Source organism: Amphibalanus amphitrite, unplaced genomic scaffold (assembly GCF_019059575.1).
Source record: "Amphibalanus amphitrite isolate SeventyFive unplaced genomic scaffold, NRLGWU_Aamphi_draft 000463F_arrow, whole genome shotgun sequence".
Classification (NCBI taxonomy): Eukaryota; Metazoa; Arthropoda; class Thecostraca; order Balanomorpha; family Balanidae; genus Amphibalanus; species Amphibalanus amphitrite.
The window spans coordinates 162,778-177,329 of NW_024881957.1; the positions used below are offsets into that span (position 1 = coordinate 162,778).

Sequence of the window (14,552 nt, forward strand, 5' to 3'; positions counted from 1 at the left end):
TGCTTGTCGTCTATGGAGCTTATTCCTCGCCATTATCAGTGATGCAGCCACTACGTCATGTAGCTCCGACATTGAGCAAAGAACATTTTACCAATTATGTATATCTTTCTTCAGGCTAGTCTCAGCATTATTTTGCCTCTGCTGCTATTTCTCAGCCGCCTACGTTTCCGAACCGGTCGCCATTGTCGCTTCTTGCCGCCAATGTGGTCGAACCGTTTCAATCAGCCGTCCGGCCTGCTGACCTCAGCTATCGCCGGAGGCTAATTGTCCCCGGCCGCCGGAGAGCCGTCTGCGTGCCGCGGCACCAGTTGCACGGCCCGGTGTGACGTCACACACCGTTGACATGTGACGTCACCGGCGGCAGATCCGTGAGGCGGGGCGGCAGCGTCAATACGGGTGGCCGGGCGGCGGACGGACGGCAGTCTGCGGCGAGCTCGGTCGCTGGAAGCCGCGCCGCTGTCGGAAGAGGCGGCCGACCGAGCGGGCCAGCAGGCCACTCCGACCAGCCGAGTCGAGAGGAGAACCTCTGCCGCGCTGAGAGGAGAGCTCCAGCGGGACCAAGCAGAGAACATTCCATCCGCCTCTGCACCAAAAGGTAGGCACCTGTTGCTGTGCTATCGGGCGGATAAGTCTGGTCAAGTGCAGTTGGATGAATACCAACCATGTAGGCTAAAATAATCATTTTGACATTTTAGACGGTAAGAAGATGCTCAAAGAATTAATTGTTAATTATTTTTGGGTTACATAACGTTACATACTTTTGCATTTTTGCCGATATTATTTTTTTGCATGAAATTGTACCCTTGGCATGACAATAAATAATCCGTTTCCAAATGACTCTTGTGATTTTTTTGAACCTCTATTGTGGTTCTTTCTCGCATTTTTTTAGGACATATCAAACATGATTTTCGTTTCCTTTTGCATTCTTAGCCGGGATTATTTTATGTGAATGTTTTTTAATGAGATAGAGGCTTGATTGACAGAACCGCTACATTTGTTGAACTTTTACGTTTCTATGAAGAAAAAAAATCAAATGGTGAGGACTGATAGAATAAAGCTCTCGACTCTTTCAGTCGGGTGAAAAGGTGCCTGTTATTTGAGATGAGTCTTATGAAACTTGAAAACGTGGCTCTTTCGGCTGAAATACGCAAAAGCAGAATACTTTCATTTTCTGTATACTTGGTACAGTGTCCTCATTTTTATTTTCTACGATAATTGATAGGAAAAAGAGAATAGGTCTTTGCTGTGTGAATATGAAGTAGGTAAAGCGGAAAGCGACCTTTTTTGAACTAGCTGACGTGCTCTTCTCTGACAAACAGGCACTACAACGGTCGCCCATTACCCATGCACATTTTAGTTCGTCATGGCTCGCGCCTCACCATCTTAAAACCGAAGTGATATGATTTATTTTGAACGGAAAACTTCATAGTCATTTCACAGAACACAGAATTTCACAGTCACAGCACCTGCCTGCGTGCAGAGTAAATGCAAAATACGATCACATTACAGTAAGACCATGCCGCATGGCGCCGCGCCGGTTCACTGGGAGGATATGCTGTACCGCATCACAGAGACGCGTTGCGGCACAGCATCAACGATTGCGTCCGCTTTTTAGACTCTCCGCTCATCGCCGCAGCGAGCGCCGCTACGCTACTGACGTGAAAAAACACATTTTATTTTAACGTACCTATAATGTAACGCGACGATCTACCATAATTATTGATTTTAGTTATCACAGTTATGGTCTTTTAATTCCAAATAGGATATCATTGGTTGTAAGACGTTGACAGCATTTTGATGACTTCCGAAATACTAGAGACAGAGTGAAATTCCTGAAGTCAATGTTGTTGTTTCATTTCCAGGTGCGCCACCATCCGCTCGCCATGCTCCGCGCTCTGGTTGCTGTGGGCCTGGGCTGCTCGCTGATCTGCAGTGTCATTGGTGCCGAGTTTCGCTACCAACTGCTCAATGACATCCAGCCACTGGACGGTAAGCACAGAAAAAGTAGCAATCTGTGAATGGATAGTCAGCTTGCAAATTAGGATAGACTTCCTATGAAGCAGACTTGACAAGCGACACTGCGCCCTGCGGTGACATTTTTTCGCTAGTTAACATTTCGGTTAACATTGTTAACATTGAACTAGTTAACATTGAAATGGGCCAGGCTGACGGCAATAGTCTGGGCACGAAATCTGTGGGTATATTTATTATTTAGCTTACCTACATATGAAATTATATCGGAAAATAAAAATGCGAGATCAGGTGGTATTAGCCAGGATTAGCTCAACAAGCCGCGCTTATTGCCGGCTTTGATCTCAACAGTCTGTAAATTGGAACATCAATTGATAATTTAAACATTTCTCATGAAGGCAATGTCGTGCCGGATTTAACTTTTTAACATGATGAACGATAGATTAGTGAGCTGAGAGCTGAGCTGACCGAACTAAGCGAAAGTCAGAGATGCTCAGTAATCAAGCTGTGGCTGAAGCGGCTCAAGACGATTTTAAACTAAGTCTGTTCAATGCCATTTGAGCTCGTCTGGGCCAGCGTATCAACAGTTTGAATCAAACAGATTTGTGTTATAGCAGGTCCAGTTATAATAGATCATGCCTCAGCTACAATAATTTTTTTCCTCAGCTACAATAATGGTGAGGTGTGACACAATCGTCCACCCATCTCTAAATGCATCTTATGACCTGCGATTCCCTCACGCACTGCCTACCTTGTATCTTGCATCATCACATTGTCTTTCATCTAGTCCATCCCCTCTCCACGACTCCCCCGCGACCCCGGCCGACCTGAGACCCCCCCCCCCCCCCCTCGCGTGCGGCCGCCACTCGCCAGCGCCGTTAACGACTTCCGTTTGTCGTTGTCGTCGTCGGCAGCTTTACCAGTCGACCGGCGCGACACTGATCCATAACGAGCGTCGGGCGACGACACAGGTAGAGTGGCACCGTGACAGGGCGTCCGGGACCGGCCGCCGCGGCGGGAAAACCCCGGCCGTCGGGCCGACGACGACGGCGATTTTGGTGTTAGAGCGCTGGATGAACGTCGTGGAAACCTGACCCGTGTTAACGAGCGTCGCGTGGAGGATTATTATGACGAGGATCATGTTCGCTCAAGCTGATGTTCACCACAGAACATACACATTAAAAAAGATACATACAACCTTTCCCTTCCATGTATACACACATGAACATCATGTTGTTTGCAAACGTTACAAAAGCGCACTTCTAGAAGCCATTTGGTGACAGACCTAGGTTTCCTACAATGCTCTGTATTTCTTGGGTGGTCGATCAATGTGAAATGGAACATGACAGATGGACAATAATTCTTCACTGATCAATCAACCATCACTCGCCGTACGTCGAGGCACTTTGGCTGTCGGCATCTTCAAAGGCGCTGCCGCTGACCTCGCAAAATACAGGTATAGCAAAGATAGGTAGCATAAGTTTTTGACAGTAGATGGACAGCGTTGATTGCGTTCTGCAGGTCATACAGCACACTATCAAAGCTCATGCATATAAGAGCAGCGTGTCGTAAAAAGGTCAGTCATAAACAGCTGCTATGCCGCAGGGATGCACACAAACTTATAAAATATGAGCTAGTTCTAATCATATGTCGTGTATTGTGACAAAGCCGCTTGTTGCTTAGCCATTAGTTCCTCTAGGTATTAGATATATGATAAAATATGCTTATTTTATAGCATCAATAATAAGCTAGGTATCTTTTTATATAATGCTGAAATACAAGGACCGTATAGGCCTGATAGTTATAACAGTCAATGCTTCTGCCCTAACTTTTATCATCTTCTTTTTATCGCCCATTTCATGGAGATTGTCGCTGGTCAACCATAACATGAATATAAATCAGATCAGATCAGATCAATCAAGTTAACCATAATATGAATCTAGACAGCAAAAAAAAAAACATATTCGTTTTACACATAGGTATCATATGAAGAAACATACCTAATGTATGACTTGCAATTTATGTACTTAATTTATACAAAACCCTTTACGTTTAAATTAACTTCATAATCGTGATCGGCTTTGAAATTTAGAACCAAATGACACACGAACCAAATTTTGTGAAGTTTTGGGTTCGCCAAAAGATTAGTAGGTTATCAATCAATTATAGGCTAGGCACCTTTAAAAACTCAAGCATCAAAGAATGCGGACAAAAAAGTCACATTTTCAAAGAGGTCAAGAGTTGTGCCTTTCTCTCAATTATGACTTATCCGTCATCCATACCCTAAAATGAAACGTACGTGGCAGGTTGGTATTGACCATTGACTTCCGTTTCTCTCATTTCCAGATTTGCCGCCGAGCGCCTATCTTGACGAGGACAACTACCTTAGAGATCCTGAACGAATGATAAGGGTAAGTACGAAACCAGACAAATGCTATTTCCGCGAATTTTTATATACTGTCGGAAGCTCAAAGTTCCAGCTTCCTGGAACTTTGAAGCTTGAATTCAATCAAAGCTCCCGTGCTATCTTGCCCTCTCACCGTACTAACTCTGCACGCATTTCCAGAAGGTAACGCTGGCTATTTTCCCCATTACCAGGTCAGGAAGGCAGCGGGCAACTGTTACGCTCAGGGCAAGTGTCTCTACTACAGCAAGCGTATGAAGGGCGAGTTCTGTGGCACTTGCGGCAAACGCGGCAGCTGCTTCCCAGGTGAGTCCCCTCCTAGAAAGCTCCATCAACCGCAAGCTTCGCCAGCTTTGTGGAAAGCTGGTGAGTGGGGAGGCCTACCGCTCGCAGCTCACGAATAACGGCGGTCGTATGCGGGTTTATATAGGACGTGTTTGTGGCAGCTATTGCCGGGCTGTGACGTGGGGACAGCCCCCGAGGCAGTATTATAAGGTTGCATATTACGGGCTAGAGCCTCCGCACATGCATTATTTATAGAGCTGGCTGGGTGCTTATGTCTATGCAGACGAAGTCCATATGAACCGCGAAGCTATAGTTTACTCTTTGTTTGATAAGGATGCTACGCAACGAAATAATAGCAAATGCTGTCGTGTATGGTTTGCTGTTTTGTTTATAATTATGAGCCCCTATAACGCGTGACTGAGGACCTCAAAATTAAGTCCACCATGCTATATATTTTGTGAGAGGTCTATCCACAACCGGTGATTATAATCACACTGTGCTGTGAATCGTGCGCAATTTCCTGCGATTTCCCGGCGCTTTCTGCAGCACCCTAATGGGTTTGCCTCTGCTCCGCTATGATTCCATCGCGTTAAATGCCAACATTTTCCCCACCGTCCATTTTTGGCGCTCACAGCGTTTCATTTTCCGGAGCGCTCCCTCGAGTCCCGTGCCCTCTGCGACTGGTGTCGGGTGATCAGTCAGCCCGCAGAGCAACCTTTTCCGACCTGCCCTCGATCACTCATGGCCGCCCGGTCCCGCCCTGTCCCAGCCCACCGTCCGGCTTTGTGTCGTTGCGTGGACCTCCGGATCAACTTTATTAGCACGGGGCGCCGCGCCGTGCCGGGGTGGTGGTCTGACCTCCGCGCGCCGCGCCGCCTGCAGCGCGGCCGACCGCTCGGCCTGCACGGCGCCCTGTTCTGATCAATACAGACAAACGCGCCACGCGGCGGCCCGCGCCAGAGCGGTGCAGAGCCCATCTCGGGGTGGCACGGCGCCGACGGCGGCCGCTAAGGTGACCACAGGTGGCCAGAGTGGCCGCCCCCGCAATCCGCCGCCGTCATCCCACGCTGACCACGGCGTGATGGATGGCGATCAATTTATAATGTTGCCATGCCTGTTAAGTGATTGCTATTTAGGTCAAACACAGTGGCTGCTGTCATAATTATCCACCATCTTTACGTAACTGATTTCTAACATTCAATTCAATTATTTGCGATCTATAAAAATTGAAAATTATTTTTGTCAATGAGAAAACAAAAATTTAGGCGAGATGGGATGCCTGCAAAAACCATGATGCTCATTAGCAAATATGATCAAATGATGCGAAAATTGCAAGTGCAGTGTGACGTACTTTTTCTCTTAACTAGCTTGTCCTTTCTATTGACTATTGACTATTCTACTAACTATTGAGGGGATGTAATATTATGACCGCACCAACTCGGCCCGGCGGTGGGCACGGCTGCTTCTGGCACGCAGTCCGACTGTTCGCCCAGCCGCTGCAGCAATCCAATTACGCATAAGTGCCCCGGCTTGATGAGATATTCATGCACCGGCGCTCGTTTCTAATGCAATCACGTCGTTGTTACTTTTTAATTTGTGTTTTGATAGGAGGGTAATATCCGACTTTTGATAGAGTGCCTCAAGATATCTCGAAGTCTAGCAGCAGACAGGAGAAAAAGGTTTTCATAGCAGTCAATTTTATTGAGACCAATTTATGCTATGGGAGAGTACAAAAAGTGCCTTCTTGATCCTCAATAGATTATAATCTTTATAAGTCCGGCGAGTAGAATATAAGATGAACGTTTGCTATGTACCCTTTTTTATATTTATCTCCCAGACATTATTCTATATGTAGCCTCCTTTATCGTCAAACCGTACTCGTTAATAATTAGTTTTACTATCCTCGGAAAGCTTTTATCGAAAATCTAGCAGGATAATCACCCTCTCATTTGTATTCAAGAAGCGCTTAGTAACAGATCAAGAACAGTATCTTGTGGAGCTGTCGGCAGCCGCTCCACAGCATAAATTACGTTCTCCGACGTTTGATCTTGCTGATTTAAATTCGCCAGCGTTGTGAGCTGTGCGTTTATAAAAATAGAGCTCCTTGGAAGTCATCAGTTGAATGTTCTGAAGGCAGTATTTCCTTGTGATATCATATTTAGGCTTGAACTGTGTCTAATTTTGGATATTACTGATAACTGCGATGATGTAACGCTCCTTAAAGTTTTTTTTTCTGGTGGTATTTTTCTTTTCAAGAAAACATTGTTCAATGCTTCGCTAGCTTTTTTAAATCGAACGTTACATTCGTTTCATGCAAAGGCTTATACACAAATAATGCGGATACATTGTGGTCTCTTGCAGGAAGCGCTACGGTGCTGAAGGAAACCGGCGAGGTCACTCCGATGACGAACCTTCGGGTCAACGATAGGGTGCTCGCGGGTAAGGCCTGAAGATTAACTCATCAGTCTCATGACAGTGTGACATTATCGCATTACGACGGAAATATTGATATGTTCTGACACAGCGGCGCGCACCATGAATTGCTTACTCGATTTCACTCACCAAAAGTTCTTAGCTTATCATCATCTTATTGACATTACATTAACTTCACACCAATGTTGGATTTTCATTTCCTTCTTCTTTGGCACATTAATCCATATGGCACAATCATCTACAATAAGCCAATCAACAGATTGCCATAACCGTCTGTTCACCTTTTTCAGCGAGCCGCTCTGGAGAGCTCACCTTCAGTCCGGTGGTGACCTGGCTGGACAAGCGCTCTAACGACACCACTCAGTACCTGGAGCTGTCCACAGAGACGGGCCACCGGCTCCGGCTGTCTCCCAACCACGTGCTGCTCGTCAACGAGCAACAGGAGCTCGTCTCCCGGTGAGTGTGAGCGGAATGTTGTGGTGTAATGTGTGAAGGATTTCCATGTTAGATTATTAAAACTCTCATCAGGGTTTTTTTTTTAGTCGCGATGCTGTCGTGACCTGTGACCACATGTATGTATGTATGTGTGAACTGATAAACTGATGCATGCAGCAGTTCTGTCTCGATAAAATTGTCGCCCGTCTGCTTTTTAATCCTTATTTAAGTCAAACTGAGTCCCTGCCGCCATTTAACCAATGACCTTTGGGTTCTGTGTCGACAGTTTTGCCTCGGACATCTGTCCCGGAGACCTGCTGAAGGTGGCCGACTCTGACTCCGACTCAGAGTCATCCTGGTCGCCGGTGACCGACGTTCGTCCCCTGGTCGATACTGGTGAGTACAGAATATTAATACACTAACGTGGATTTATCGCAGACTGGTGTTCACTGGGAACCATGTGTAAACGGCTAACATACATTTGTTTGTGTTTTATCGAGGCTTCAAAAGCCAAACACTCGTTCCACTTCTCCATCTTTTTGGCTTGTTGACACTGATGAATCAAACACACATGAACTTATTTATATATATATATATATATATATATATATATATATATATATATAAATATATATATATATATATATATATATATATATATATATATATATATATATATATATATATATATATATATATATATATATATATATATATATATATATATATATATATATATATATATATATATATATATATATATATATATATATATATATATATATATATATAAGCAATAAGCATTATATAAGATTGCACTATTTACATGGAAACACAGCTTACAAATCAAATCAATGTCACCCCGCCTGTAACATTTTTGCAAAATACAAAGCCTTTCCACGGCACTTAGCACAAAAATGCTGAGCGATATTTCTTATGTTTCGTAGCGCGGTATTCTCCTCAATATTATAGTACACCAAACGGTGGCATTGCATCGCTTAGCTATGGCAGCCTGTTTCCTTCCCTCATATCTAAAACATTTAAAGTGCAATGTGCGATAAACCATGACAGGCTGTGCCATAAATATTTCCATGGGATGGTCGTTGTGCCATGCAAGCGCGACATATTGGCCTTCTCACCATGCTATTGCAAGTCGTGGTGGGCTAAATCGTACATTAATACCAAGCCCAAACGGGTTTCTTGCAGACTAAAGAGCGATGAACCGAACAACATAGCTGACTGTCGCGCATTTATTAGGTAGTCTCGGAGCGGGGACCAGTAATAGTAACTGCTCCGCTCGATAGATGACGCTAGCGTACAGCGCCTGGCGGATGCTGTGCCGCAATGACACGGTCCGCAAGGACGCTGCAAGCTGTAACGGAGATAGATATGGCGAGCGACTGGAGGAGACAGGGATTGTGGAGGACATATGAATCTGCTAACATGAGAATAATGCCTTAAATACCGAGGTTTCAATCTTGCTCCTCTGCTTTTAATTGCAAGCTTTCGTTCCACAATGACCATGTGGAGTTGCCAGTCATTCGTATACCTATGAGTTATGACGATATTCCCATGCACATTTACTTGCCTACCAAAAATAGTCCTTACTCGGCCCACCCTGAGTGCCCTCTCGTGTCTTTTCCTGACCCTGCCGCGGTAACACCCGGACCTCCACTCGCATCTGATTGGCCGGTGGTTTCGCATGCCGCCAAAGGCTAGATGTCCAGGCACGCCATAAAGTTTACAGGCCGCTGGCCACTGCAGGCAAAATAGTTCTTGGGTGTAGCCTTCTATTGAAGGCAGGGAAGTTAGTAAGGTGTTAGTAAAGGGCGAAGTGTTTTATTCGTTCTGGGAAACCGCTCAGTGCAGTACGTATTTAGCCCTCCTGTGCCAGCAATGTGAGGGCATGAAAATGAATGCTCATTTACATTCAGCTTAAGCATTCAAGTTCCTTGTTCACATGCTTCTTGCTTCTTCTTAATTATTTAGGTAGTGCAAAAGGATGAAAATTATGGCGCTTAGGATGGGCGTTCGTAGCATATTGGCAATTTGACATCGTTTTGGGTTTCATTTTCTATATAAAAAAATGTCGCAGCCTCTTTCTGGTTGTAGTCGCAATGCTCTCGTTTGATAAGCGTGCACTGGCGGCTTTTCTTTTGATCTCTCTTCAAAGCAGAAGCGAAGGAGTGCCTCCTCGTAAGAATAATTCATAGTTATCTTGACATCCTTGGCGGTTGTGTTCGTGAATGCTCCAAATAATGGTAATTTTAACCATGTATAGACCCGTTGCTACGCATCCATCTAAGTTGAAGCCGTCTTTACATCCCGGCGTATTAATCCCAGGACCTCTCGAGCAGGCCATTGTTTGCGTCTATTTAGAGCACATCTAACGTCTACTCGGTCAGTCAATGACCCGCGCGCCACATTGAGCGCCAATGATGATGAAGCGACGAACGCGGCGCAATGACGGCGGCGGCAGCCGGTGGTGTGATGGTCGATACAACGCGCTGCGACTCTACCTTCAGGACAGATCTCTCAAGGTGCACCTACTGAAATTTCGAGTACTGTGAACCCGAGACATTGTGAATACGCCTGCAGACGCCACGGTGAATAGGACGAATGCGTCTCTTGGGTACTTAGCCGCCCCCGCTGCAGCCTGTGCCTCGTGCGCCGCTGGGTGGTCTGCGTGTCGAGCCTCCTTTCCGGCTCAGATTGGACGAGATCGGGTGATAGAATTGATCGGCCCGGATATGATTATTTGGCGCGGTGCGATTGCAGTCGGTATTGCCTGGGAGAGCGGGCTCCTGGAGCACCTGACGATGGAAAATGATTACTGCACAGGCCACAGAGGAGTGCCACCACCTGGCACTTCTCGGCGGTAAATTATTTACGTGCCGCGGCCACCCTGCAGTGGGGATACCAGAAACTGGCGGCAAAAAGTAGCCGAGCAAAAGCTACTGAGCTGACAATCAAGCGAGTGCTGTCTGATGCCCAATCACCCGACTGGATAGCATCCTATTAGCGAGTGTCCTATTAGCTTTTATTGGCAGCGACGGCAGAGCTGTAAAAAAACATTGCAGCAAAAAATAAAACGAGACCGTGCGACCCTTGATGCATTCTTTAGGAAAGTAGATCTGTCATGGAGTCTTGGGGCCTGCCTAGTGGGAACAGGGGAGTTAACGCTTCCTGACGTTTTCCAGGCTTTGAGTGGAGTGGGTTTGAGTGGGCTTGTGGTATGTGTAGCATATGGTACGCACCTAACCTAGGCATAATTGCATTCATTTCAAGGAAATGCCTAGTGCCCACTTACAAGACGCTAGTGGATCCAAAGTGGTGTTATACATTCTGTGACCTTTTGCCAACATTGTTGGGTCTAAAACGTTTTATATCGCCATGCCTCTGAAAAGCGTGTTCACGGCCTAACTGTAGGTAACTTTTACACTTTTTTCCATTGTTCATTTAATTAAATATCCATATTTAAGGAACAAAAATTGTTTGTAAATGGCATATTCCCAGCAGAAGATATCTCCCTCCCTCCCTCCCTCCCTCCCTCCCTATATCGCTCTCTCCTCTCTCTCTCTCTCTCTCTCTCTCTCTCTCTCTCTCTCTCTCTCTCTCTCTCTCTCTCTCTCTCTCTCTTTTCCACACACAAACACTGAACACGTTTATTGGTCATGTATGTCTGCTTTTCAACGGAATGTCTGTTTCAATTTGATAGGTAGACTGTACCGCAATATCCCAACGTACTGCGGCACAGTATGACTTTTATCGACAATCGGCAGCTGCGCCGAGTGATACGTGGGAAATTGCAGACTACAGAGGTTGTACAGAGGTCTATGCTATGATATATATTTTTTAAAGCAAATTTTGTGACCCCTGTTGCCCCACGATCACAGGAGCGTTCGTGCCGCTGACCGCTGAGGGGACGATCGTGGTGGACGGTGTGCTGGCCTCGTGTTACGCCTCGTTCGACCACGACTGGGCCCACCTGCTGACTACGCCGGTTCGCTGGTTCCCCTGGCTGTTCGAGGGGGAGGAGGAGAGGGAGGCCGACGGACCCAGAGGTAGGGCGCCCGGCTCACGCCTTGTCTGACGTGTGCCTGTCTGTTGTACCTCTACCTGTAGTTGATAATTTACCGACGTTCAGCAGTGAAAGGATATTTTTTGTTTTGTTTCCGATTTGCAATGTTTTGCATCCGTTTTTATCTCGATAGTTTGCAGTAGTTGGCTTGTGCTTATGTTGGTAAAGTCGAACCCATTCGTTGAGATCATACGAATAAATAAGGAAGGCTTGTATCTCGTGTCGATTTGAAGTTGTGTTAATGTTTAGACCAAGTGTGGCTAGCTTTGTTTGTTAGCTTTGTGTCACTTTCATTCGTCACATTTATGTACTCCGCGGAGAAAACAGCATTGTGGTGTAATACAAACCTTTTTATTGTTTGTTGGCTGAATAACTTCAGGTCCTTTATAACGAGATCTTTTAGTGCCATTAGTTTATTGCTATTTAGTTTTTGATAAGTGTCGCTTATCTGTTTTGATTAATACCTTAAATGGTTTAAAATGAAATAATTATTTACTGCAACTACATACCAGCGCCATCATACGCTTATCACAAAATATAGCAAGCCATATTTCACTCGAAAATAACCATCAGCAGGTAAGCAGTATAAATTCCTAGAGCTGCAAAGGGTATGCAGACTCGTCATCACACATCATTTATTATTGTTTATTGTTTATTATTGTTTATTGAACACTTAAGAACCCATCCGCCCATTTATGTACGACGTTATCACCGCTGCTTCCTATGTGGTTAAAGGCACTCCTAAGCTTCCTCACCTTTCACTCGCCCACCGCTGCGTACCCAGCTGACAGACCTCTCCCCGTTTGTGTGCGTGTCTGCAGCTGCTGTGGAACAGCTGAAGGAGGTGGGTCGCTGGCTCTTCCCCGAGCCCGGCTCTAAGAACCGCGCCGCGCCGGACGACACCGTCATCCAGCTGACGGACAATGACGCCGGCGTCATCCGCCTGCCGCTGATGGCGTCCCTCGCGGCCAACAGTCAGTAGAGACGTCCGATCAGGGAGCACCGCCGGGGTTAAAGGACCCTCGCGGCTGGTTAGATCCGACAAGAACCAATCCGACCCGGCCGCAACTTAGTTAATCTAGTGTCACCTGGCTCTCTGTGCTGTGAGGCTTGATTTTGGTTAAAATTCAGTTAGTTGGAGCCAGTGGTGTGCTGGAAGATGCCATGGACGGTGTGCAAATTATGCTAAAACATTTAAATTGGCGGAGTCTGGACTCAGTTTGAGAAACACTATGTCAGAAGGGACGAGCGTACTTCCTCAGAGACAGTCAAATGAATGACAAAAGTCACGTGAATACCCAAACGAGCCCCAAACCAAATGAAGATAGCGAACGTCCAGGGCATCTTGCTGCACACCGATTGGTCCCTAGTGTCACCCAATGAGCGTTTGTCGGCCGGCCGGCCGGGGGCTGGCGGCGGGGTCAAGCCCCACTGTGACCCTGCCGCGCCCCTCCCGGCCGGCCGGTGACCTCTGGCTGACCTCTGACCCCTGAGCGCGCCCATCTGGCCGGACGCCGGCCGGCTCGGCCGAGGCTGTCGACGATGCCAGCAGATCACCGCCAATGGCCAAACTGTCGTAAACGCTGCCCAATATCCGGCTCAAGTTGAGCGGCCGCCGCCGTCTGCCCATTCCGCTAGACGGTCGGAGAGCGGCCGGTTCTCCGTGACGTCCGAGTTTGGTGATCCTCGTCGTTCAGCCGACCGGCGTCTGTCGTTGTTGTTGATGCCCCCCCGATTCGAGCGCGGCAGTGGCGGCCGGCCGGCCCGTCCCCCTGAACCGAGACGTGACCTCTGCCTGACCCTGACCGGGTCACGTCTCCGGACGGCCCAGCGCTGGGCGTCCGACCGGGCCGACCTGTCCCCGAGGATATCGCCGCTACAACTACCCATCGGGTGGCTCTTGACTCCCGGGGAGTCGTCAACAACCAGAGGTGTGGTGAGGCTCAAACCGCTTGCAGCTTGCTAAGTTCGGAGCCATTGAGCTCATTTATAGCCAAGTTTCCTTTGTGATCAATAGGCGAAGTTGGTCCCGCTTACCCTGCTTTCAGATTTGTTGACCATTTTTCGGAGTGACGGCGTCACGCGAGTTGAATTCTGTGACCTGCCGACCCCCTCGTAACTGTCGGTCCCTCGCAGCTAGCGCTACAGCGCTAATGAACAGAGTTGGTCGGTACACCTGGCTGCCACGCAACAGCAACGCCCACACCCACTGAAAACGGGGCTCGGATGCCTGGAACAGTATCGACGAATATAGCAACACTAAAATAGACTAATAGTCAATAGCAGACTTTTCAACACAAGTCTGGAACGATCTCTCGTAGATTCGTCGATTCTGTTTCACGCTCCCGACCTCGGCGATGAAGAGATTCGTGAAGGATTGTCTGCGTCGCGAGCTGCGAGCTGTGTAAAGTCTCGAAGGACAGTGTCAGAAAGCGTCAGCCCGTGCCAGCCGAGTGCGCTAGAGTGCGGGCTGACTCTCGTGTTGTGTGTGAAACGCGACATATCATTTCGAGCATATCAGCTAACGTTAGCGGTCTCTGGGCCAGCGAACTGTAGCATGCTACAGTCTCTCATAGCCATGCTGTCGCTATAGTACAGTTAAACATATCAGATGTGTGATATATTCTCGATGAGTGGCGCCTCTTAGACATAGTTATGCATACTCGCTAGTTTTAAAGTGGCCCATTAGGGTGCGACAGAAAAGGTTACATATTTTACTCGTGGCATTCGGTAAGACGAGAAGTCTTTGATTGAAACCAGTTTTCATTGTGCATTTTGAACACTACGGTTCCTGTGATCGTCTGATAGGTATCGACTACAGTCGTTAGGTGCTGCATATTTGCTCTCTTACAAGACAAGACCAGCAGATTATATTGTTTGTGGCGTATTTGGCGTTTTCAAATATACGGGCAACACATCTCTTATCTTCTTTTGGTTTCTAGC

At 47.0% G+C, this 14,552-nt stretch overlaps 1 protein-coding gene across 2 annotated transcripts; it reads left to right on the forward strand.

Moving 5' to 3' along the window:
- Positions 1-368: 368 nt before the first annotated feature.
- Positions 369-14,531, forward strand: LOC122391958 (tiggy-winkle hedgehog protein-like). 2 transcript variants are annotated; one of them, XR_006258432.1, is made up of 10 exons: positions 396-595; positions 1,863-1,989; positions 4,318-4,382; positions 4,570-4,681; positions 7,022-7,099; positions 7,384-7,549; positions 7,815-7,924; positions 11,425-11,592; positions 12,431-13,000; positions 13,068-14,531. XR_006258432.1 is itself a non-coding variant. In XM_043386339.1 (9 exons), exons 2-9 carry the CDS (start codon positions 1,884-1,886, stop codon positions 12,589-12,591), a joined length of 966 nt encoding a protein of 321 aa, XP_043242274.1. In that variant the 5' UTR covers positions 369-595; positions 1,863-1,883; the 3' UTR covers positions 12,592-14,531. The 2 variants fall into 2 exon arrangements, 1 of the variants encoding a protein (XP_043242274.1); XM_043386339.1 differs by having other exon boundaries at positions 369-595; positions 12,431-14,531.
- The last annotated feature ends 21 nt before the right edge of the window (positions 14,532-14,552 follow it).